We start from the raw sequence: 23,351 nt of genomic DNA, 5'->3' as shown, positions 1-23,351 counted from the left end.
TCCGCAAAGACTCAAACAAACCCAAATCAATAAACAATATCAAAATTTAATTAAAGTTATAGAAAAACTTCATGTAGAAATCCCTTTCACAGAAGCCATCACCCAAATACCTTCTTATGCAAAGTTTCTGAAAGACATCCTTACCAACAAACGTAGACTTGACGATCTGAAGCCTTTGGAATGTAATGCAATTTCCGAGGACAAATTAGCAAAGAAAGATAAAGATCCTGGAAATTTCTCCATTCCTTGCCTTTTGGGTAATCATGTCATCGAAAAAGCTTTTCTAGACTTAGGAGCTAGTGTGAGCTTAATGCCTCTGGCAGTTTGTGAGAGATTAAATTTAGGAGAATTACAACCCACTAAGATGTCACTTCAGTTAGCCGATAGATCTGTCAAATATCCGATAGGCATTTTAGAAGATGTTCCTATTAGGATAGGTCAGCTGTTTATCCCTACTGATTTTGTCGTCATGGACATCAAAGAGGACAATGATATACCAATTCTTCTAGGTAGACCATTCTTATCAACTTCAGGAGCCATAATAGATGTCAAGAAAGGAAAGTTGACATTTGAGGTAGGCGACGAGAAAATAGAATTTATACTTTTGAAATTTCTTATGGCACCTGTGATGGGAGACTCATGTTATGCCTTAGATATCATTGATGAATGTGTTAGAGAATTAGAACAAAAAGAAATTATTAAGTTACCATCAACCCCCATAAAGGAAGATGATGACTTTAAAGAACCTTACATCGATGATAACCTTTACAAATGTTTATCCCTTACTCCAGATCCTATACCATGCCCTAAGAAACCAACCTTAGAACTTAAGGAGCTGCATAAGAACCTGAGATATGAGTTCCTCGATGAAAAGATGAATCGTCCAGTTATAGTCAGTGATACCTTGAGCCAAGAGGAAACGAACCAACTTTTAGACATTTTACGAAGATATCCCTCAACCTTAGGATATAATATCTCTGACCTGAAAGGTATAAGCCCATCCGTATGCATGCATCGGATCTCACTCGAAGAAGATTCAAAACCCTCTAGGGAGCATCAGAGAAGAATAAACCCTATAATGAGTGATGTTGTTAAGAATGAAGTTCTTAAGTTGCTTGAGGCAGATATAATCTACCAGATCTCGGATTGTAAGTGGGTGAGCCCTGTGCATGTAGTACCTAAAAAGGGAGGCATCACAGTCGTGCAAAATGATAAAGGCAAACATGTAGCAAAATGTTTAGAAGGAGGATGTCGGATGTGTATAGATTATAGAAAATTAAATAAAGCAACTAGGAAGGATCATTTCCCTTTACCATTTATAGACCATATGTTGGAGCGTCTAGCGAGACACTCTTACTTCTGCTATCTAGATGGATACTCTGGATTCTTCCAAATACCTATTCACCCCGAAGATCAAGAAAAAACTACCTTTACATGCCCCTATGGAACTTTTGCCTACAGACAAATGCCTTTCGGCCTCTATAACGCCCCAGCTACTTTCCAACGCTGCATGATGTCAATCTTTGCAGATTACCTAGATGGTATCATGGAAGTGTTTATGGATGATTTCTCGGTTTGCGGATTCGATTTCCACAATTGTCTTGCTAACCTTGAGAAAATCCTGGAGAGATGCGTGGAGGTGAACCTCGTGCTAAATTGGGAAAAATGTCATTTCATGGTGACCGAAGGAATAGTTTTAGGACATATAGTTTCTGAAAAAGGTATAGAGGTAGATAAAGCTAAAATAGAAGTTATAGAAAACCTAAAACCACCAAAAACAATCAGAGAAGTCCGAAGCTTTCTTAGACACGCTGGATTCTACTAGCGTTTTATTAAGGACTTCTCCAAAATAACTAAACCGTTAACCGGACTTTTAATGAAAGATGCTGAATTCATTTTCGACGAAAAATGTAATGACGCATTTAATCTTTTAAAGCAAGCATTAATCTTTGCACCCATTATGAAACCGCCCGATTGGTCAGAACCTTTTGAGATAATGTGCGATGCTAGTGATTATGCAGTTGGAGCCGTTCTAGGACAAAGAAAAGATAAAAAGTTACATGCCATCTATTATGCCAGTAGAACCCTAGATGCTGCCCAACTTAATTACGCAACAACCGAAAAAGAATTACTCGTTGTAGTTTTCGCTATAGACAAATTTAGATCTTATCTAGTAGGAGCAAAAATTATTGTTTACACCGATCATGCTGCCATTCGTTACCTATTAAGTAAAAAAGATGCCAAGCCCAGGTTACTCCGATGGATTCTATTACTACAAGAGTTTGATTTAGATATAAGAGATAAAAAAGGCACTGAAAATGTAGTAGCCGATCACCTTTCTAGGCTAGAACATCTAAAACCTGAACTAGTACCCATAAACGATGATTTCGCCTATGATAGACTGATCGCTAGAGTAGAAACCATTGAAGACAATAACCTAGATCCTTATGAGCATTCCCAAAGTTCCTTAGCAATAAATAACGTACCCTGGTATGCAGATTTCGTTAATTACCTAGCTGCTGATATAGTACCCCCTGATCTTGACTACTACCGCAAGAAGAAATTCTTCCACGATGTGAGAAATTTCTATTGGGACGAACCGCTCCTTTTCAAAAGGGGTAAAGATGGCATCTTTCTCCGTTGCATCCCAGAAGAAGAAGTAAATAATATTATCGAGCATTGTCATTCTGCACCTTATGGTGGACATGCGAGCACCTCTAAGACATACGCCAAGATTCTTCAAGCTGGCCTATTCTGGCCTACCATGTGGCGCGATGTCTATGCTTACATTGTCAAATGCGACAGATGCCAACGCACTGGAAACATTTCAAGACGTGATGAAATGCCTCTAAGAAACATTCAGGAAGTAGAACTCTTCGACGTATGGGGTATAGATTTCATGGGACCTTTTCCACCATCCTTAGGAAATAGATATATCTTAGTAGCTGTAGACTATGTGTCTAAGTGGATTGAAGCTATAGCTGCACCCACAAACGACACTAGGGTAGTAATCAAACTATTTAAAAACTATATATTCCCTAGATTTGGAACACCACGTTTAGTCATAAGCGATGGAGGATCACACTTTATATCGAGAATATTTGACAAACTTTTAAGAAAATATGGAGTTAGGCATAGATTAGCAACACCATACCATCCACAAACTAATGGCCAAGTAGAAGTATCTAATAGGGAGATAAAACAGATCCTAGAGAAAACTGTTTCTATTTCTAGGAGAGACTGGTCTCAGAAGCTTCAAGAAGCATTATGGGCCTATAGAACCGCTTTCAAAACCCCTATAGGAACTACTCCTTACCAACTAGTTTATGGAAAATCTTGTCACTTACCATTCGAGTTAGAGCATAAGGCCTATTGGGCCATTAAAACTTTGAATTTAGACTACTTAGCCATTGGAGAAAAGCGTATCCTGGACATTCATAAATTAGAAGAGCTTAGGCAATCTGCCAACGAAAATGCAAAAATATATAAAGAGAGGACAAAAGCCTATCATGACAAAAGAATAGTAAAGAAAAACTTCAATGTAGGCGATTCTGTTCTCCTTTTCAACACTAGGTTACGACTTTTCCCTGGAAAGCTACGTTCAAGATGGACTGGTCCCTTCGCAGTATCCAAGATTCTGAGATCCGGAGCCGTAGAAATCAAGAACGATACCTGTAGTCCATTCCTTGTAAACGGACAAAGACTGAAGCTCTACGAAGGAGGAGACATTCCAACATACTACTCAAGCCACACCTTGATTGATCCACCAATTACCACTACTACAGGTGTATAAATTCTAACCGTCAAGCTAATGACGTTAAACAAGCGCTGTGTGGGAGGCAACCCATGGTTTTTCTTTTCATTTTACTTTTTTTTCGCATTTATTTACATTTATTTTTATTTTTATTTTATCTTCTCTTATTTTGCATTAAGACTAAACTTTGAATGGTTTGTATTTTCAGGATCACTTTCCTAACTTTTACAGGATACAGGTTTTTGATGACATGCATCTCGCCTATAGAGACAATGCTCAGAGGGAGCGCTACATTGCTTTATACCAGCGCCCTATGGCACCCACACGCTACCCCGATCAGCATTGTATGGAGGCACTGGGTATCGAGCCTAGTATCCGATTCCTTAGCCACCAGCTCCACTGGGACGAATTTGCTGATGACTTGAGCAACACATATAGGAACCTGACTTTGGAGTTCCTGAGTTCATTTGACTACGACCCATATTCTGGACCAGATGGGTATGCTGCTTTCAGGCTCTTTGGAGTTGAGTACTCCTTCAGACAGAAAGAGTTCGGCGACTTATTAGGTTTCCAGACTACTCCTGATGCTATCCCGGAGACACCTTTGGGATATTTCCTGGGTAAGGAAGTGGAGAAGTTTTGGAGTGATATATCAGGCGGAGGAAGCCAGGATCCATCTACACAGTTATCTTATGTCATACATAACCCAACCTTCAGATATTTTCAGATGATATTAGCACATTCCTTCATGGGAAGACAAGATGCAGAGACTCTACTGAGTGAAGAGGAGATCTTCCTATTATTTTGCGCATCCCAGTCTCGCCCAGTAGCATGTGGGAACTTTTTATTGAATAATCTCAGCGGTATCTCTAGATCCACCGAAGGAGTCATCCATGTTGGTGGAATCGTCATACAGATTGCTGTCGCTTTGGGTCTGTCTTGCAAGCTGTTGCATCTTCGGACCTACTGTGGATATACTACCATGGACATCGATTTCTGTTTGACCAGAGGATTGATGAGGAGAGCCTCTTTCCACCCATGTCAGTTCCGATTGCTAGTCGACAGTGAGGCCATCCATTACTTCACATTGCCAGACCCTATGATGACCAGTGTGCATGATCCAGCGAATTGGAGTTATGCTCTAGAGGGCCAAGGAGAGACCGTTGAGGAGCCGAGATCGCCCCCAGTTGCTGAATACACACCTGCACCACCATCTCCTAGAATCACTGTTCTCTCTAATAATCATTCATTGCAGACACCCGACATACGCACCCAGATTGCTGAGTGCCGTAGAGAGATTGCAGCGCTTAGACAGGAAGTGGCGGACCTAACTTTACAGATTGGAGTGTCTGATCTCACCCACGCTACTGAAGCCGATTGTCTATATCAGGAGATCGCCGAGCTCAGACAGGAGATAGCCGTGCTCCGTGAATCCACTCAGGCAGACGACCACCCTAATACCTGATCTCACCATTTCACTTTATTTCTCTTTCATATATTTATCGTATTTGCATTACTCATTTTACATTATCGCATTTGGATACTATATAAACTACTACCGTACGTTAGTATTTCTATTTTTATCTATATATGTTTTATATTTATTTTATTTTGCATTTTAATTTTTTCAGTTATTTATTTATATTTATATTTAATTTCTATTTTTGTTTTTGTTTCAGTTTCACTTTTTATTTTCGTTTTTACTTTTATAAAATTATGCAAGTCAAAGAAACTAGGAGAATCACAAGACAAATGCTATCCAGACCCCCTTAAAGCCAAAAGACAAGCGAAGCCCAAACCAAAGGACCAAAATCTGGCCCAGCCGGATTTTGCCTTGTGGCGCCCGCCATAGAACCTGTGGCGCCCGCCATAGGACCTGTGGCGCCCGCCACAGCGTCTGTAAATGGTCGGGGCAGACCTCTCTTCTTCACCATTTTTGCAACTTACAACCTTCAAAACCCATTTTTTCACCTTGGAAAAAAGCCCTTGAACCCACAAAAAGCTCATACTTTCCTAACCATCATACCACACAAATCATTAATCCACTTTCCGTTTTTGATTTCATCCACCGGATTTTGTAAAAATCCAACCTTTTCACCAACCACTTCATCTTCTTCATCCACATTTCAAGAGCATTCAAATGGAGTTCAACGGATTCGTTCTTCGAGGAGGGAAACCAGGGGAGAGACAAAGAAAAATCATTGAACGGTTGCAAAATCGGGAACTTCTCCCGACGAGGTATGTTGACGAAGATTGTCTATATACTTTAGGCATCTACCATAACATTTTCCATTTATTAGACTTCTTAGGTTTGCATAATTTCTTTATCAACAAAGAACCCACCTATGAGCGGCTGACAATTGAATTTTTAAGTTCTTTAATTTATGTTGTCCGCCCTAACACTGCTAGCACAGTCGGTACTGTTCAATTTAGAATGTTTGTTGTTGAATACCAATTCAGTACCGATGAACTAGCCAGTCTGTTAGGGATCCCTCATGGGGAGGGTGCTATTTGTGAGGCCCCTTTGGATTCCGAATGGGCTGTTGAGGTATTTTCCTTCTGGGAGCGTCTATCAAACACTTCCATTAACTCTTTTGAAGGAGTTCTTGCCTCAACCATCCATAACCCGGCCATCAGAGTTTTTAGATATCTGTTGGCATGCACTGTTTTTGGCCGGGAGAATCCAAATAAGGTTAACGCTAGAGAGCTTCTATTTTTGCAAGGAAGCCTCAAAAATAGGAAAATTAATTCGGTTCCGTTCATGCTCGCCCATATGATTTTAACTCTGAATAAGGCGGGACCGATTTCTTTTGGTGGATTAATTACGTCTATTGCTCGGGCACTTAACCTGAACAATGAGATGGCTACCCTAAACCCCTTACCTCCTCGCACAATTAATTTAAAATTTCTGAGAGACATGAAATTGTGCCGCTCAAGGAGAGAAGGAGGTTACACACTTATGATTCATGGTGTGGCCATCCCATCTGTTATTCTACCTTGCACTAGACGTACAGATATACGTGATGAGAGGAATTGGACCTACGATTTAGATGCTCCACCTGTTTTGGATCCTCTTCCTCCTAACATTCCTGATGAGGCGGGACCAGACACTGATGATGAATATGATCGGAGAGAGAGATCTCCCGTACCACATGTGTCCCCCCATCATCCTTCACCACCACACACCGCACCATCTTCTTCTTCTGCAGGTACCACTCCTGGCTTCTATATTACAGAGGAGATGTGGCGTGACCACCTGGCTAGAGATCAAAGGCGTGACGACCTACTCTCTACACTCCAGTAACAAATAACGGGTACTATGAACTTCATGCAAGAATCGCAGCGGAGGACAGACAGGTCTTATGACACTGTTCTACAGTCTCTGCAAGTGATCACCGACACACAAGCCCGTCAACAACATTACCACCAGCGACACATTGCTCTCGTAGAAAACACTCAGGGTACCATTTTAGGTCACCTTCGAGACGTGAGGACCGCTCAGGATACCCTGCAGGCGAGGATGGATCAGAGAGACCGTCGTCGTACCCGTTCCCGTTGTCCACCTCAGGATGGCGAGGGCACTAGTGGTCAGCAATAGGTTGCCAGGTAACTCTTCCCTTATCTTATTTCGAAACATTGGGGACAATGTTCGATTTAAGTGTGGGAGGAGCATTTATCGTTTTCCTTTTATTTTCAGTTTATTTGCTGTTTTTAGACTATTTATTTCCTTTTAGTTGTTTAATTTCCCTTTCAGTTGTTTATTTTGCTTTTTAGTATAATGCATGAGTCTGACGAGTCACCAAATATAGTAGATCCTTAGTACAATCCTACCTCCCCATACCTTTAGCCCCACCAAAAAATTTTTGCAAAAAGAAAATAGTGTTATTTCGAAAGTTTTCAGGTTTTAAGGACATGTTTTGAGTAAGGATGCGGTGACTTGGGAGAACTTTGCGAAACATCAGTATCTGTTTTAGCACCATAGACTTCGTAAATATAGGAATCATTCCCGAAACCCCATATACCACGGCCTTAATCATCATTTCCGTATAAGTCCTTAGTAGTTTATCTCAGCAGTCAGCTCCGGCCTATGCATCCTCTACGTAGGGGACCGATGCAAATAAGTGAATGATCCAGAAAAACAAAAAAATAAAAGAAAGCAAAAAGGCAACTCCGGTATAGGTGACCCTCACAAAGTCATTTAAACCAAAGAATTGTAAAAAATTGCTACAAAAAGAAAAAGAAAAAGAAAAAGAAAAGCAGTATTCACTGTTAGTTGGTTCAGACGTATCTGGCACTGAACTCGGTAGGGCGGATTACGATCCGATCCCCCACAACTACAGTTGGGTCCAGAAAAGGATTTACACATATTTATGTGCCAGAAATCCCATGCTCTGATCATAATCACTAACAGGCCACTCTACTATGAAGTATGTACGGATAACGGGCTTAATGTGATTGCGCCTGAATGAAAAGGACACAAAAGAGATGAAGAGGCAGGCCTAGGTATTGTGGGATAATATGGGTTGGTTAATATAGGAATGAAGTTTATGTCCGTATTTGCGGATTAGTGTCATCATGATACCCTTAGTTCACTCAGTTAGTATCTATCACTGCATCCCGACTTGAACTTAGAATTTTTACCTGAAGCACTCGTTTTCACAAATTTTCTTTTATAAGCTTTTCAATGTTTTACTTGAGGACAAGCAAAGGTTTAAGTGTGGGAGAGTTTGATCACATTAAAATTTACGTATTTTCGACTCCGATTTCGCATGCATTCTAGTTATTTTATTATCGTTTTGTTGTGTTATTACTGTGTTTTCCTTTGTTTTCAGGTTTTTACCTTAATAGGAGCCCCGATCGAGAAAAGGAGCGAAAAAGAGCCAAAAACCCTAAAAATCAGCATTTTGCTCTTATGGCCTACCCAATGGCGGGCGCCACAGTCCAAGTCATGACGTGTCCAATTCAAACTTCCATCAACTCCCACGTTTTCCAACCACTTCCACTAAGGCGCCCCACTTTGTGCTTGTGGCGGGCGCCATGGCCTTGTGGCGGGCGCCACAAGAGGAAAACGGTTTCCTCTATTTTCAAGTTGAAGGGCATCCAAGTAAATTCCACCTTTTTTTATTTTCTTATAAATAGAAACGCGAATTCAGTTTTACAATCACCCAAACTTAGAGCAGACAAAGGTCCGAACGTTGGAACAAGGCGAAATCAGAAGCAACTTTGTTTCACTTAGGCATATATTCAGTTTTATAAAGTGGTAATCGCTTCGCATTGGAGTGTTACCACAATTGTGTAATTGAGTCCGTGATAGAGTCTGTACTCGAGTTTGGAGCACTTTGGAAGGAAGTTAATCCTGCCGCCATTTTCTTTTCCGCATTGCAATTTACTCAGCCCTCCGATTGGAGCAGGTTTTTATTACTCGCCTTTACTTTATTTATTTCCCGCACTCGCTTTACTTTATTTATTTCCCGCACTCACTTTTACTTTATTTATTTCCCGCACTCGCTTTTACTTTATTTATTTTCCGCACTCGCTTTAAATTATTTATTTCCCGCACTCGCTTTAAATTATTTATTTTCCGCACTCGCACTACTTTCATTTATTTTCCGCACTCGCTTTAAATTATTTACTTTCTGCACTCGCACTACTTTTATTTATTTTAATGCACTTTTACTTTACCATGTCTAGCTAAATTTATAAGGCTAGAATGTAAGGATCGTAATTAAACCAATAATCCGTACAATTGTTCGTAGAAACACTTAAAGGGCTATTTTAATTTTCAAATTAAGTTTTCCCGCACTTCAATTCCGTTGGGTAAGATCGAAAGCCGTCCAACGTCTTTTTAAACTTAATTGTTTTTAACTATTTCAAAAACAGCGAAAACGCTTTGTCTAGTTCATTAGGAGTTTTTAACATCAAGAAGAAAAGAGATTTTGAAACTATTTTCGGACGCGTTTATAAGTTTAGAGTCTGGTTCTGAGAACCTCTTTTGGTTAAGAAATCCAGGTTATAATACTTTTCAACTTAGTCAAGATACTATATTTCTTAAAAATAGGTTTACTACTCTAACGCAATGCGCGCCTTTTTATAAGTGACAATAAGAGGGTTTGATTAGGGAGTACAACTCGGTTCTGAATACGCGAAAGCGACAGTTCGTGTTAAATTAGTTCTTTTCAAAGTAGGAAACATTGCCCATAAGTAGTTCTATTAGCAAGTACTTGGATTATCATTTAATTATGTGAATTACGTTAGACCCTGTCTTTATTAATTAAATTTATTTTAAAACTTTACTTTTCAATTGCACACTACAAAAACACCTATTTTAATTGCCTTTGATAAACACCATAATAATAGATAACGATAGATTGACACTTGGTCTCTGTGGTTCGATAATCTTTTATATTACTCTGACGCGTTCGTACACTTGCGAACATCAAGATTTACAACGCATCAGTCAACACAATTAAAATGGCATTTATTCAATTAAAAATAATAAAATAGTGCATTTAATTCAAATATGTTTTGTCCAAATCCTAAAATCTCATCAAAACACCAAAGAAATGGCCATGAGATTTATCATAGATCAAACAAGGTCAAAGGACTTTGGAGAAAAAAATTCATAATTTTTGGACATTTAAAAATATTTTTAAATAATTAAAAACAAATTCAAAATCAATTAATTCATGAAAAATATTAATAATGATCCAAAAAATAATTTTAATTCAGAATATGGAAGAGAAAAATATTTGAAAATTTCTGGTGAAAGTTCCATATTTTTTGGATCAATATTGAATTTAATATGAATTATTGAAGAAAATGTAAGTAAAACAAAGTATCAGAAATTCAAAAATAAGTGGACCATTAGATCTCCCTCATTAATTGAGGTGGAAGATCTGATGATCCAAAACGCGCGTTCCACATTGATGCTAGTCAACAGCGCTGTACACATGGTATTTACAACAAACGCTCAAGATTAAAACGTGACATATGGATCCTGTGGTTCAGATGCAAGACACCTCATCGCCGGAGCCAGAGCTCCGGTCATCTTCTCCGGTGGCACTCACCAGACTGGTCAAGATGAACCATCACCAAAAAAAGAAATAAGGACATGATCTTAAAGAGAAAATGGCACTGAGCTCGAATCTAACCTCCAATTACTCCAATTCCAAATATATTAAGAGATATGTGGAATTGAAATCTGAGGTACATGAACTAAGTTGCTTCGAGTTGACCTCAAAGCAACTCAATCTTCTTGCCTACATTGGTAGGACTTAAGACAACCAAAGAATCAATGGAATTGAGCAAGGATTTAAGAGAATCGAAGAGTTTAAAATTTCTGCAAATTACCCTCAATGGAGGTTTGAACACGATGGATCTTGATCTGGCTTGCACTTTGACTCACTCTACTTGCTTACAGGAAGGGAATGGAAAGGTTTAGAAGCAATGAACTCCTGGAGAATTGAATTCCAAAACAGTGGAGATTCAAGCTCAAATTAAAATGAATTTATCAAGTTTATCCTATGAGAGTGAAGGGTTTTCAATGGGGGATCAAAGCTGGCGCAATGTTGTGTGTATTTCTGAGCAATTGAAGCTCTATTTATAGTTGAATCATGTGATATTTGCACGCTCACTTCCACTTTCCAAAATTGGCAAATGATGATGGAATATTGCATGGGCGCGTATAGGCCCATGAAATGATAGTTGAAAGTCCAAATTTGAAGATCAGGCGGTTTGAAGTTGGCTTAGATTGCAAGGCATATGTGCATTGATGCTTGAAGATTGATCCATGCCAAATGATATCATCCTGTTTAAGCCATGCGCAGCCTATGCATTTCTCATCCAAAATGAATGAATTTGAGCTCTTTGGGAAGGTGAGATCAAGAGGAACAAGTTTGATGTTGAACACATTTTCATTTGGAGCTTGGAACTTGGAGAAGTTTGAGGTGGAAGTTTGGAAAAATTTGACATATAAAAAAAAATTCTAAGTGTCAAGCCATATGTCTCAATATTCTACCTTGCTTAACTTTTTATGGGAGCTTAAAATGAGAAACGTGTCTTCATCAAAGTTTTATATATCTCAAAGACATTCAAAATGGTCACCAATTTCATGTCATTTGGATTTGGAATGATAGAGTTATGCATTTTTGAAGTTTGGAAAAATCACTTGATCAATGGTATAGGTCAAAAGTGACCTATAATGTAGCCTCATATCACATGCTCAAAAAAGTTGAATTAGCTCACACTCTAAACATCAAAGTTGAAGTAGATACTTGGAAATCTTTCATATCATAAAAATTGAGCAAGTTATGGCCTTGGGAAGTTGACTTTCAAATTAGGGTTTAGACAAAATGACCTATAATGTTTCAACATAGAAAATGATTTTCCAAGCAAAACTAGATATAGGTCTCAACATGAGAGTTGTTTATAATTTCATTTAGAGTAAGTTTTCTCTTGGAATCATTTTCATATGGTGAAAATTGTAGGAGATAGGGTCTAGGGAGACCCAGTTTTGATTAGATGAATTCATCTGGCCAACCACCATCAACCAACTTGATAATTTCCAATTCTATTGACTTTATTGGCTCATGGTAGATCATATATGCATAATATTATGAAATTTGAAGTGTCCCTTTAAGAAAAATGATCAATTGGTGAGACAGCTTATTGGAGAAGTTACTCAAGATACCTAGTCAAACTAGGGTTTCCAAGGAAAATCACCCTCAAACTCTTGAAGAAAACTTGATCAATATAACATGTAGAGATCATTGGGACTCATATATGATGTTCATAACCATTCTTGAATCAATTCTTGGTTGTGCTCTTTGTTCATGAGGGTCTCAAACCCTAGATGTGATCTTGATGCATCAATGAGATCATGCCCCTACCTACAAAAGAGTTAGATAGATGCAAAGACATATTTTTGGTATTTTAGTTAGTAAAATGATAGTATACATGCATGATATAATCACAAAGTTCTTGGTGATCTCTCCCAAAACAAACCCAATGAAGGAGGGGTAAGGATGGTGTTAAGGCATGATCCCAATGCTAATGCTTATGATGAAATTGCATGAGGGATCTTAGGGTCACAATTGAGGTCTTACACGTGGTTTAAGATGGAGCATTACATCGACGTTGGCTGGTGAGGAAGGGCATATTGGTGCATTTGCATCCGCAACACAACCGATTGGCTTTCTAATAGGGTTTTACAATACGTCTCTTTTGGTAAAGTACGAGCAACATGTTGCTCGACATTTATGGTTCAGTGAGGTAAGTAAATGACTTATATTTGATATTGAATAATATTTGAATTTTTTATGTTGTGTTTTTTAATATGTGCTTTAATTATTTTCAGGATAGAGATCTGAAGAAAGAGTTGAAGGTTGTTGGACATGGGTTGAAGCTGACATCGAGGGTTCCACAAACTCTTCCACAACAGATGGAGAGTTGGGTTTCTAGGTCTGGATTATCTTCACTTTAAAAAACCAGTTTGACGAAGATAGACACAAACCTGATATTCACGTTTATGGAGAAATGACATCTAGAGAGATCTTCATTTCACATGTCGTTTGATGAGATGGGCATTACTCTGGATGACGTCTCTTGTCTGCTTCATCTATCCATCAAGGGAGTGTTATGGAGCCCTTAAGATATCACTGAAGAGGTTGTTGTTAAACTTGTTGTTGATTACTTAGGAGTGTCATAAAATGAGGTACAAGCACATGTTCATAAATGCAAGGGTTCTTACTATAAGTTGGAATGAAGTGGGGTGACATAGTTGTTCCATACTTGCCTGACAGATGTATACGTCAGTTCGGATACAAGCAGTATGTTTCACCCTCACCTCCTGATTATATGATGATTGATGATATTGATGTTGAGTGGATTGATTACCATCAGAGCATTGTTGTTGTGATCTGTCCGACAATATTGGCCATCACTCCATCTAATACAAATGATGGATACCTTGAGTGGTATTATCGTATTTCGCATCCTTGTTTGGTCCGCCACATCGTGATGTGCTAAGAGAGGTGCTAGTTCCTATTTACAAAGTAGGACCATCTGATCCTAATTGGGCTCTTATTTCTACATTGATTCAGCGATATCTGAGACAAGTTAATTATGACAAGGATGACCTGCAGTTCGTTGATTTATTTCAAGATTTGCATATTTCTCGTTCACATTGGTTTATGTTTATGCTTTTTCCTACGTATTAACTTTTAGACGTACCTTTAATTTCTTATTAATTATGTGATCATGAGACATTATATAATATTCATATTTTGATTACATATTCATGGTAATATAGGCGTAAGTAATTGTCAATGTTGTAGACGTCCTGTAAACCCTAACATCCAAGACGTTGTTACTGGACAACGAAACTTCTTCCAATCAAATATGACTGGTGGCAACGGAAACCCCCCTTTCATGTTTACCTGATTATAAAATAATTAAAACATTAATTTATATATTTAATAAAGTAAACTAAGTAAAATAATTAAAACAGTAAGTCATATGTTAAATAAAATAAACAAAGTACATGAAACCAATGATTTTGGTTTACAAAACCAATGCAATAAATTGGGACATTTTGGTGAATGTAAACTTGTCATAAGAAAGAAAGTCATGCACGGATTGCCTAAACAGACAAGTACAATATTATAGTAATTCGATATCAAGTAACCCATATCTGGTAGAGTTAACCATTTTTTGTGGTGGTTGCGGACCAAAGGATTTTATCATCAAAGATTATCTCACTTCTGCTAACCGATTACAAAATAATTTGTCATACAAACTTGATCTTTCCTTGTCTATTACTTCCAACTCCAAGTCTCGGCAAACCATCGACCAACCATCCTTACCATATCCATGCAATGATGCAATGAGTCTAAATCCAAAATTACCATCTGATACAACATTAACTACACCTTCAATATATGACCTAATATGATTAGGAAATTGAAGAGTGAAATGTTTCTTTGATTATGGTTGTTTCTTTGACAATTTCAACTTCTTTGAAATCTGTGTTGGTTGAAACGCAATATTGGCGGTATCCTCGAATTCCCGAAAACAAAGTTATCCATTTCGAGCAACTATTAGTGCAAACCACTTGAATACGAATGAGATCCATAATTACACCATTTCATATATAATCGTTTAATGAGAAAATAAAGAAGATAAATTTACTCCTCACCCTGCTCAATTACTATTGGGATAACAGGAATAAGACGTCGGGGGGAATTAGAAAGTATGTCTGCAACTTTTAAATTTTTTTTAACACCAAACTCCCCTATGATTTGTTCACCATACATATCTTTTAACTATAGAACCTATAGGTAGCAAAGAGTAATACTAGAGATATGTATTGGTTCCATTGCCAATATCATGTATAATATATATTATAGCCAACTCTCTCACATGTAAAAGTTTCTTAAAAATCCAGATACCATAATTTGGTTTGTGGTTAAATACACCAATAAATTGCTTATAAAAAAGAAGCATTGTATGTAAAATACATACCTATAATCTATATAAAGACTTTTTGCAGCCATAACTTAGATATGCTTCAACAAAACATCTTTATTCCACTCCACCAGTGAAGCCCGAAACCACCTTTTTTTTTAATTTAAAGGGCATCAAATTTCCAAGCAATATTCCATTTGTTCCTAACTCACAAACACAAGGTAACCCATAAGATGTTCTAAGAGTACAACCACATATTTGCCTGTTAGTTCCAACATAATTAACTCTCAATAACTCTTCAGGAATACGTCTCAAAGCAGCTCGAGTCACTGAACCACGCAGATTAACATAAATGGACTTATGTGCGCATGCTCAACTTCGTAAAAACTTTTTTGAAATGAAGCTCTAATGTTGCCCAGTTGTAACCTTAAGTTTTTATTCATAGCTTCCTAACTTTCGACCATATCACCTATACTGTTCACTAACATCTGCTTTAACTTTCAATGAGCAGATTCAAACCTAAAAATAATACATATTGAAAATATTTAAAATAATACAAATTAAAAAAATACATAGTAAAAAATATTTAAAAAAACATACTGATTAGTCGTCGTGTTACCCAAATGTAGCACACGATTAATCCATGCTCTAATAAATCTCTGTCTATGTGGAGTCAACCATGTGTCTTTCACATAATCAATAAATCCACTAAAATCAACACATGTCTGCTCAAGTTGTTGCAATCATTGATCATACTCAACTTCATCACTAGCCCAAACAACTTCCACCCATAATATGTCGATCGTCTTTTGCATGTCATTCACCACATATTGCTTGCATTTTGCACCAACATTTTTGTTAATGTGAAATCTACATAGCAAATTAATCGATCTAGGAAACACAATTTCAATTACTTTCATCAAAGAAAGATCTTTATCTATCAAAATCACCTATCGACACAAATCTTTCTTCACAAACAATTGTTTAAGCTTATCCAACACCCAACAAAAATTCTCTGTCTGCTCAGACTCCATATACGCAAATGCGACAACAAAAGTTAACTCGGTTGATGTCATGCCAACAATTTCAAACAGAGGTTGTCTATATTTATTTGTCTTGTAGGTGTTGTTCATAACTAACACAATAGGAAATATATTCAATAACTTAATTGAATCTGGATGGGCCCAAAATATCTCTCTCACAACTTCTGAGTCATCTCTTTTTCTACTCCAATACACATAGTCCGCGTCCTCAATAAGCTTAAACAAATGTTTTATCTCACTTCTAGGACCTCTTATATCTTTTTTTATCACAATCTTATACTTGTATATTTGCGTGATCCGAATGACATTCTTTGGCTCTCGGTCTTGCAAGGAAAGTAATATGTGTCTAGGTGGAACATGTCTCTTTGTCAAATCAACGACATGCTGCTTCTCATTCATGGTCAACCTACCAACAAAGGAGTTACCTTCTAATCTATCAGGTAAACCATGGTTATGGGCTCCACATTTTACATCAACCTTCCAGCCAGACCCATCTTTTTCCAAAGTCGACCTGATTTTAAATGGATATCCACATTTTTTTGGCCGCACTTTGGATTCCACTATCAGTATCCTTGTATTTCCCACCTTTATCATAATCAAATATTAATTTGTTACTTCTCATTCTCTTGTTTGTTTCAGTATCTGAACGAGTGATAATAACAGTTACTTTATTTCGGATTTCAACCTCTTTAATCCATCTTATCATCTCTTCTCGTGTACCAAATCTTTGAGTTGTTGAAAAAGTATCAGAAGTATCTACACATATTTGGGGAAGATTTTCCATACCTGCACAATAAAAAATTGTCCAAAATAAATTAACAACACAAACCGGAAGTTTTCATAAAAGAGTTATGATACACAAAGTTAACAAACCGGAAATCTTTAGGAAAAAGTTTCGGTATATATGAGTGTGTTAATCATAACACATCTGTTAAGTATTCTAGAACGATACATTTTTTAGACTAAATCGGAACTCTTATAGACAGTGTTCCGGAACATATTTTACAATAAATTGGATGTCTTTAACAAAGTGTTTTGGTAAAGAAAAAAATACATACGGGGAGTCTTTTTCAATGTGTTCTGGTGCGAGTCTGAAGGGGTGCAATTTTCGAAGTCTCAATTACATGGTTAAAAGTGAAACGATAAATTAGTTAAAAATAAACAATGGCAAAATTAGCATTTTTAACAAAATATAAGGGTATAGGTATAATTTTAGGGCTATGAGGTAAAATTTTCGTCAAATGAGCTTGACGTATATAACTAATGTTTAATATAGGGGACGCTCGAATTTTTGAAAACTTGTAAGCAAGCTATATTTCTTACTCGAAACTATGCAAGCCCCACTGCAACTATGAAACCCATAATAGAACACACACTAGAAACTATGCAATCAACACAAAAACAGAAACAAGGAATGAAAATTGCTACAAAAACATGAAATTTATATCACAAAATTGGAAGCTTTCACGGACAATACTAGTACTAGTGTTGTTGTCAAGATTACTCACAATTTTAAGTCCAACTCTAAAGATATGATATCCTAAAGAAATCTAATTCTAACTCCACAACACTAGTAATTAACATTGCAATAGAACACATGCATCAAGAGTACTCACACACCACCAAATTCGCAATTCAAGACTAACAATCTAAAGTTGATGTAGAAAATATGAAAGTTCATCATAAAGCAAACCTACAAATTGAGTACAACAGGTGGAATCTTGAGCCTTTGCTTGAGGATCTTCGATGGAGAAAATGAGAGACACAGAGGATTTTCGGTTGAACTTATTAGGGTTTGAGATGCAAGCATGAAATCCTGAATGCGAATGAAAGAACTTTATAGTAAAAAAAATGAAAAATTATCTTAAAAGATTGAATAAATTAGTAGGGGTCCAACAACACATTACCTCTCTCAAAAAAATGTGTAGGCCCCTTGCAACTAAGCCAATTTTTTATATATTTCAAACTAATATATTTTTACTAGTATTATGTGATAAATATTTACATAATAAATTGATGTTATTAAATATAAAATAATTATTATATGGTTTATTGAATATTAAGTAAATATATTCTAAATAATTATCATATAATAAAATTTTAATATAAAATAGATAATTTATTTAAAAAGAAATAGATATTTATTCAATAAATTACTATTATTAAATGTATGCGCGCGCGTTTGTGTGAGAGAGGGTTACTAGTATGTTTGCTTGACTTATGTTTGTCTTTTCTCTATGCATTTTTATGTTATTGATTATTCTACCTACTTAGTTGATTTATTCGTGATTCATTGTTGTGTCCATTTATTGATATGCTGAAATGCTTGATATTGATATGATTTTGATACTAATATGTTTACCGATATGCTTTGATACTGATACGTTCAATCTTGTTTCTAACATTTTAGTAGAATAAGTAATGTTATACATTCATTCATATTTCCAACTAAATGCCAGAATAATTATTATTAGACATTTAGGAAAGACTAAATATCCTTTTTGGTACCGTATCTTAACATTGAAGTTCATTTTTGTCCATTAACTTAAAAGATATTCATATTGGTTCTTTAACTCTTTAAAACGTATAATGTTTGTCCTTTTCGTCCAATTGGTGATGGAAATGACCAACATGATATGTTTTGAAGAGTTAAAAGACCAATATAAACCTTTTTTAAGTTAAGGGGCAAAAAATGAACCCTAATATTAAGATACGAGACTAAAAAATATATTAAACTTTTAAATAAACTAATATGTCCCAACCTTAAATAGTCATGACATATGAACAATGTCTTTTGGTCCTCATAATTAATGTCTTAGAATTCTATAGTCATAGGATTTAAGAAAACTTATATTGATTAACCAAGTCGTACCTAATTTTGAATTTGTAGAAACTACACTAAAGTATGTTTTCGCTAAATTTCTGATGTATATTAGTAGAAATGAAACATAATTAAGAACATATTACCACATGCTTCAATATAGTTAATAAGTTACATCAGTTCTAAAGTCAACAATACAAAACATTTAATGGTAGGAATTTCAAAAAAAATGCTTAAATACATTTTTGTCTCTCTATTTTGAAGTTTTTTAAAATTTAGCCCCCCATTTTAAAAACACATTTTTGTTCCTAAAATTTACTTTCCTTGGAATTTCCATGGCCCCTTCATTTGACAGTCTCATTAATGACATTGCACATGTGTTGTACATCCATGTCATATTTAATTAATATTTTATTTCACAATATTTAATTTTAACATTAAAAAATAATTTTAATTTAAACAATTACTAGGATAATTTTTCCATTAATATTTTTTTAATTAATAACTTTAAGTAATTAAGTTTTCTAGAATTAATAAATTAATAAATTTTCAAAATTAATATTTGGTCATTGTTACTATCTTGTTGTTGCTGCTGTGTTACTGAACCAGAACTGCAAAAATTCTGCAGGTTTAAGTTTGATCTTTATTTTGAATAGTCTAATTGTTTTAGATGATTTAGATGATGAAAAGTTTGGTGTTTATATAGACTAAATAAACATAGCAATTGAAATAGTTGTGGTTGATATGGAGAGACATTGCAATGAATTGGACTAAAGACCCAATATTATTATTTTAAAATTTGTCTTAAACAATGTTCAAAATATATTTATAAAAAAATTAATTAATAAAATAAATTTAGTAATGAAAAAATTATTCTAGTAATTATTTAAATTAAAATTATTTTTTAATACTAAAATTAAATATTGTGAAATAAAATACTCATTAAATATAATGTGGATGACAAAAGGTGGAGTATATATAAAAATAATTAAGCACCTGAATTTGACACTTACTATTTATGTTAAAATTCTGAAGATTTATTAATTTTGCTTTAAAGTTTAAATTTAATTAACCTGGATAGAATTTAGGGGAAACTTACAAATCTCACCCTTTATACTATTAGACTCAATGAGATCTTACAAACCTCAGACCCTGAAGTCAACTCGTTAATTAAATTAATAACCACTGTTCTTAAATACTTGTGTTTGTCATCATAAAAAATATGGAGACCATTGGAACAAAATTGGTTTATACCATATCCCAGAGGTTTTGACGATAACAAAGGATTTAAAGAACAATTAGGTATACTAATATTTGTTAAAGTGTGCAAGACCATGGACTAAAATTTTAAGAATAATCTAAGTATTGGTTCTAACAGCGAACATCTAAATAAAAGCTTTATGATAAGAATTTGAAGGATCAGAAGTATACTTCTGAAGATCATACTATGAAGAGGTCAACGCCTGAAGATAAGACTCTGAAGAAGGCAGCCTCTCTGCTTCTGAAGATCAGAATCTGAGGTCAGTCAAAGCACAAAGATCAAAGTGACTCTGATAGGCCACTGCCAGACTCTGAGGCCATTTTGTCTTCTTCTGATCATGTGAAGACCTAAGCTGAGATGTAACCAATAATTATTTTTGAAGCAAAGAATTTTCAAATGACCTTTTAACATTATTAACCATTTGAAGAAACATTTCAACGTCTCTGTTCAAACTTCTCAAAGTCTGTCTTGTGCAATCTCTCCAACGACTCTTTTCCTTCTCTATTTAATGAACTGAAGACATGAAGTACAACAATGAACTTTTTACATTCAAATAGCAAATAATTTATCAAAACATAAGCACAAGTTTAACTTAGGATTTCTTATCTTTGTATATTCTAGAAATCCCTAAGTCTTAAAGAATCTTCTTGTATTGTATTTTGTCTACACCTCTGATTGTGTATCAAATGTATTAACCGAAACAATCTTTTATCTATTAGGTAGATTGTTAGAAGTCTCTTACTTAGTGTTTGAGCATTTGAAGGTTCTTACTTGTGTGCTTGAGCATATAAGTCGCATGCTTATATGATTGAGCATTGGAAGTCTCTTGCCTGTGTGCTTGAGCATATAAGTCTCTTACTTAGTGTTTGAGCATAAGAAGTCTCTGTCTCGTATGCTTGCAAATTGTAATCTTGTGTGATTATAGTAAAAATCTCTTGTAAGTACTAGGGGACTAGACTACTCTTGGTTTGTGAGAGGAACTAGAATAACTTTGTGTGTCTCTCTTTCCTTATCCGCTGCTTATCTCTCACCTCAGATTCAGATTCTATACTTTGTGTTTAGAATCTGACTAGAGTTTTAAAAAGAAAGAAAAAGTCTAAAATAATTCAACTCTTTTTCTTGTATTTTTTCTCACCTTCACAAATATATAACATTTATTATGGTGAGCCACTTGCAAATTGAGAATGTGTTCTACACTAACTCAAAGCCACCATAGAAAGAACACTATTATTTAAAATAAGTGAAAGCCTAAATATATAAGCTTACATTAATGTTGCTTATACAAGTTCTAGTTAAAGGTAATGTAACTTCCTATGTATGAATCTTGTTGCTTAGAAAATTTTCTAATAAGAAGTAAAGTATAATTGTTCGGTTAAATATTGTTAAATTTTTAGAGATATGCCTGTGAGATATTGGATCGAACTCTAGTATGGTCGAAGGGTAGCCTATTGGTTCTACAATTCGACATGACCTTAGCATGTCGTCGAAGTCTGTTCACATGCTATAGTCGAAGTATGCTAGGATTGTTAGCATGTCGAATTGGGCCTGATTGTTATGTCCAATTATTTAAGTTAGCTTGTTCTCTAAGTTAACTTGTGTAATGGGACTGTGTGTAAAAACCCATTAGTTTAGTGTGTTGGTTTTCTTATAAATAGCATACTAGTCTCTCATCATTGCAAAACGCAAATCCTAATTAGTGTGAGAGAGGTTATTTGCTATTCTGTAACACCTGTAATCGTGTTTCAAAGAGAAAGTAAAGAATAACAATTTATAACCAATTTCATTATGTTCTTATTGTTTTCTTTTTTTCTACCCTTGTGGGTTTCTTACTGATCAAGAAACCAATTATACTTTGTAATTCCGACATCATTTTCACAACAAATTGGTGCAGTGAGCATGGATAAGATGTCGTCAACATATGTGATTGAAAAGTTCATCAGAGTGAACGATTTTGGTATGTGGCGCTTGAAGATGAAAGCCCTACTGGTACAACAGGGTTATTTAGAAGCATTGAAGGGAGCCGTAACCATGGACATTGCGTTAAAGGATCAAGAAAAATTGACTATGGTAGAGAAAGCCCACAATGCCATCTTATTGACGATGTCGGTTCTTTGGGAGAAACTCAAAAGTTTGTACATGACCAAATCATTGGTCACACGCCCATATCTGAAGTAAGCTCTGTATTCATTCAAGATGAGTGAAGACAGAGTTATGGCTGAGCAGTTAGATATGTTCAACAAGCTGATTCTTGATCTTGAAAATATCGATGTAAAAATAGGATGAAGATCAATCACTGTTATTGTATTGTTATTTGCCTAGAAGACATGCTCACTTCAAAGAAACTCTCTTGTATGGAAGAGAGTCTCTGACATTTGGAGAAGTTCAATCAACCTTGTACTCTAAGGATTTGAACGCATGAAATGAGCACATGCCATCTTCAACTGGTGAAGGTATGTCGGTTAAGGCGGAATTTACAAAGAGAGATGGCAAGTTCGTCAAGAAGAAGGGTAAAAGTCAGCAGAAGTCTTATAGTGGTAATGCATCTGGTATTCGATGTTATCATTGTAAGAAAGAGGGTCATACAAGAAAAGTGTGACATGAACGCCTGAAAGATTATGGAGGTAAGGATAATGGCAATGCAACCATTGTTCAAGATGATTTTGACTCATTTAATGTTCTTGTGGTTTCAAGCGGAGACTCAAGTAAATAGTGGGTTATGGATTCATATTGCACCAGACACATGAATCCAAACAAAGACTTGTTCGAGGAACCATGTGATGAAGATAGTGGATCTGTATTGCTTAGAAACAATAAAGCTTGCAAGATTACAGGTGTTGGATCTGTGAGATTCAAGGTCCATGATATGTCAATAAGGTTGTTGACCGAAGTCAGGTATGTACCTGATTTGAAGAGAAATTTGATTTCTCTTGGTGAATTCGACAAGAAAATATATGTTTTCTAAGGAGAGAAAAGTATTCTAAAAGTCATGAAGGGGTCGAAGGGAGTCTT

At 35.8% G+C, this 23,351-nt stretch overlaps 1 protein-coding gene across 1 annotated transcript; it reads right to left on the bottom strand.

Annotated features, from left to right (window-relative positions):
- Positions 1 to 15,960: 15,960 nt before the first annotated feature.
- LOC127101819 (uncharacterized) lies at positions 15,961 to 17,214 on the bottom strand. The gene is made up of 5 exons (XM_051039261.1): positions 17,187 to 17,214; positions 16,928 to 17,046; positions 16,446 to 16,845; positions 16,196 to 16,352; positions 15,961 to 16,087 (listed from the first exon to the last, which is right to left on the bottom strand). Exons 1-5 carry the CDS (start codon positions 17,212 to 17,214, stop codon positions 15,961 to 15,963), a joined length of 831 nt encoding a protein of 276 aa, XP_050895218.1.
- Between the last annotated feature and the right edge of the window lie 6,137 nt (positions 17,215 to 23,351).

The sequence above is a fragment of the Lathyrus oleraceus genome, chromosome 7, assembly GCF_024323335.1.
Source record: "Lathyrus oleraceus cultivar Zhongwan6 chromosome 7, CAAS_Psat_ZW6_1.0, whole genome shotgun sequence".
Classification (NCBI taxonomy): Eukaryota; Viridiplantae; Streptophyta; class Magnoliopsida; order Fabales; family Fabaceae; genus Lathyrus; species Lathyrus oleraceus.
The sequence above is the reverse complement of the archived record's forward strand: the minus strand, read 5'-3'. Positions and strand labels throughout refer to the sequence as shown.

What these genes read in the sequence shown, in the direction of transcription:
- LOC127101819 (XM_051039261.1), bottom strand. Translation starts at nt 17,214, where the DNA reads ATGTATCGTTCTAGAATACTTAACAGAT. An exon ending in AGGTTGAAATCCGAAATAAA is followed by an intron (nt 16,846 to 16,927) that starts GTAACTGTTATT and finishes ATTATGATAAAG; the next exon opens with GTGGGAAATACAAGGATACT. An exon ending in TTGGATAAGCTTAAACAATT is followed by an intron (nt 16,088 to 16,195) that starts GTTTGTGAAGAA and finishes TTTGCTATGTAG; the next exon opens with ATTTCACATTAACAAAAATG.